This window comes from Echinops telfairi, unplaced genomic scaffold, assembly GCF_000313985.2.
Source record: "Echinops telfairi isolate 266 unplaced genomic scaffold, ASM31398v2 ScPeMD7_443;HRSCAF=831, whole genome shotgun sequence".
In the NCBI taxonomy this organism is placed as follows: Eukaryota; Metazoa; Chordata; class Mammalia; order Afrosoricida; family Tenrecidae; genus Echinops; species Echinops telfairi.
Window position 1 is genome coordinate 47,280,666 of NW_022104341.1, and position 1,583 is coordinate 47,282,248.

A 1,583-nucleotide genomic window follows, 5' to 3' on the forward strand; every position below is an offset into this window, starting at 1 on the left:
AAAGAGAATAGATTTCTACCAGGTAGATCACACAAACTCACAGGATGAGAGGACAGTGCCCCCAACTAATGATGAATGATATAAAATGAATGCAAGATAAGATGTGAAAACATGAGGTAATGAGATTACAATAAGACTGATCTAAGATGTCAGCTTCCCTTAATGCTATTAAACAAAATTCTAATAGTTCTTTGGAGATTTAACTGTCTGGAGTTAAATCATCATATATATTAGCTATGGGGAAAGACCAGGAATTATTCATTTGAAGATAGAAATTTCAGAAACTAACATTGTAAGGGACCCTGGTGGCATAGTGGTTACACGTTGGGCTGCAATCAAATGGTCGGAAGTCTGAAAACCACCAGCTGCTCTGAGGGAAAAGGATGGACAGGGCTTTCCACTCTGTAAAGAATTGCAGTCTCAGAAAAGCACAAAAGGCCAAGGGAAGTTCTACCTTGTCCTACAGGGTCTCTATGAGTCTCATCGACTTGATGGTAGTGAGGTGGAGATTGAGTGGCAGGGTAGAACTGCTCCTGCGGATTTCCAAAGCTGTAATTGTCTGTGGAGTAGAAAGCCTCATCTTTTTCTGCAGAGCAGCCGGTAAATTCAAACTGCTGACCATGAAGTAAGCAACCCAAAGCATAACCCACTATGCCACCAGGACTCGCAGTAGACTGCAGCAGCTGCTCCTCAGTAGAAAACTCCACTCCTGTAAAGATTTACAGTTTTAGAAATCTGCAGGGGCAGTCTTACTCCACACTATAAAGTGACCATGAGTTAGCATCAACTCGACAACAGTGCGTACAGTAACTTTAAGACTGTTAAAATAATAGCCAAAGATATTTTTAGGGCAAATTATACCTTAAAATTAAAAATCAGATATCAAAACAATTTGTTTTACTTTAAAATAATCTACAGTGGAGCAATGGTGAATAACCTTTATTCGACCAAAAAGTGAACTAATTAGGAAAGCACTGGCTTAAAAATCCACATACTGCACACTAGAACAACTATTTTCCATTTTCTTGGACTATAAACACTTACCTTTGCATATGTCGTGTTGTCTGCAAACTGGGATAATATAATTTGTGGGTTTTTTAAATCAATACTTGCCATTCCTACTTCCCCTCTGGCAAGCCCTCTCCCTTCTACAACAGTCACAATAACTGAAGGAGAGTGTGCAGAAACTGCAGATGAGGATGTAGCTGTTAAAATGTAAAAAAAAAAAAAGTGAGACATAATAATTTCTAGTCCTTTCTCATAAAATCTCAAAATATCACAAAACTAGAACATGTCTACTAATAACCACAGAAATAACTTGTTCTCCTCAAAAATGAACCATTCATTATCTGACAAATTAAAATGTTAATTCTCTAAGTATTTCACCAAAACTTAAATTTAAAATAAAAAAATCCACACTATATTATTTTCACTGAAATAAAATCCTGAGAACACTAAACTTTGGAGCACATAAGTTATTTATCTTATAGTGGCACTTTAAAATGATTTGAATTTAGGATATTTTTCATAATACAATAATAAATTTTAAAATGCATTAAAATAACTGCTCTGTCAAACTGAAA

At 35.8% G+C, this 1,583-nt stretch overlaps 1 protein-coding gene across 1 annotated transcript in view; it reads right to left on the reverse strand.

Annotated features, from left to right (window-relative positions):
* MSH4 (mutS homolog 4) overlaps positions 1-1,583 on the reverse strand; it is a 92,627-nt gene that overhangs the window by 76,700 nt on the left and 14,344 nt on the right. Inside the window, exon 3 of the mRNA XM_045291737.1 lies at positions 1,045-1,205. Coding sequence (XP_045147672.1) covers positions 1,045-1,205 — 161 coding nt within the window. The remainder of the gene's footprint in view (positions 1-1,044; positions 1,206-1,583) is intronic.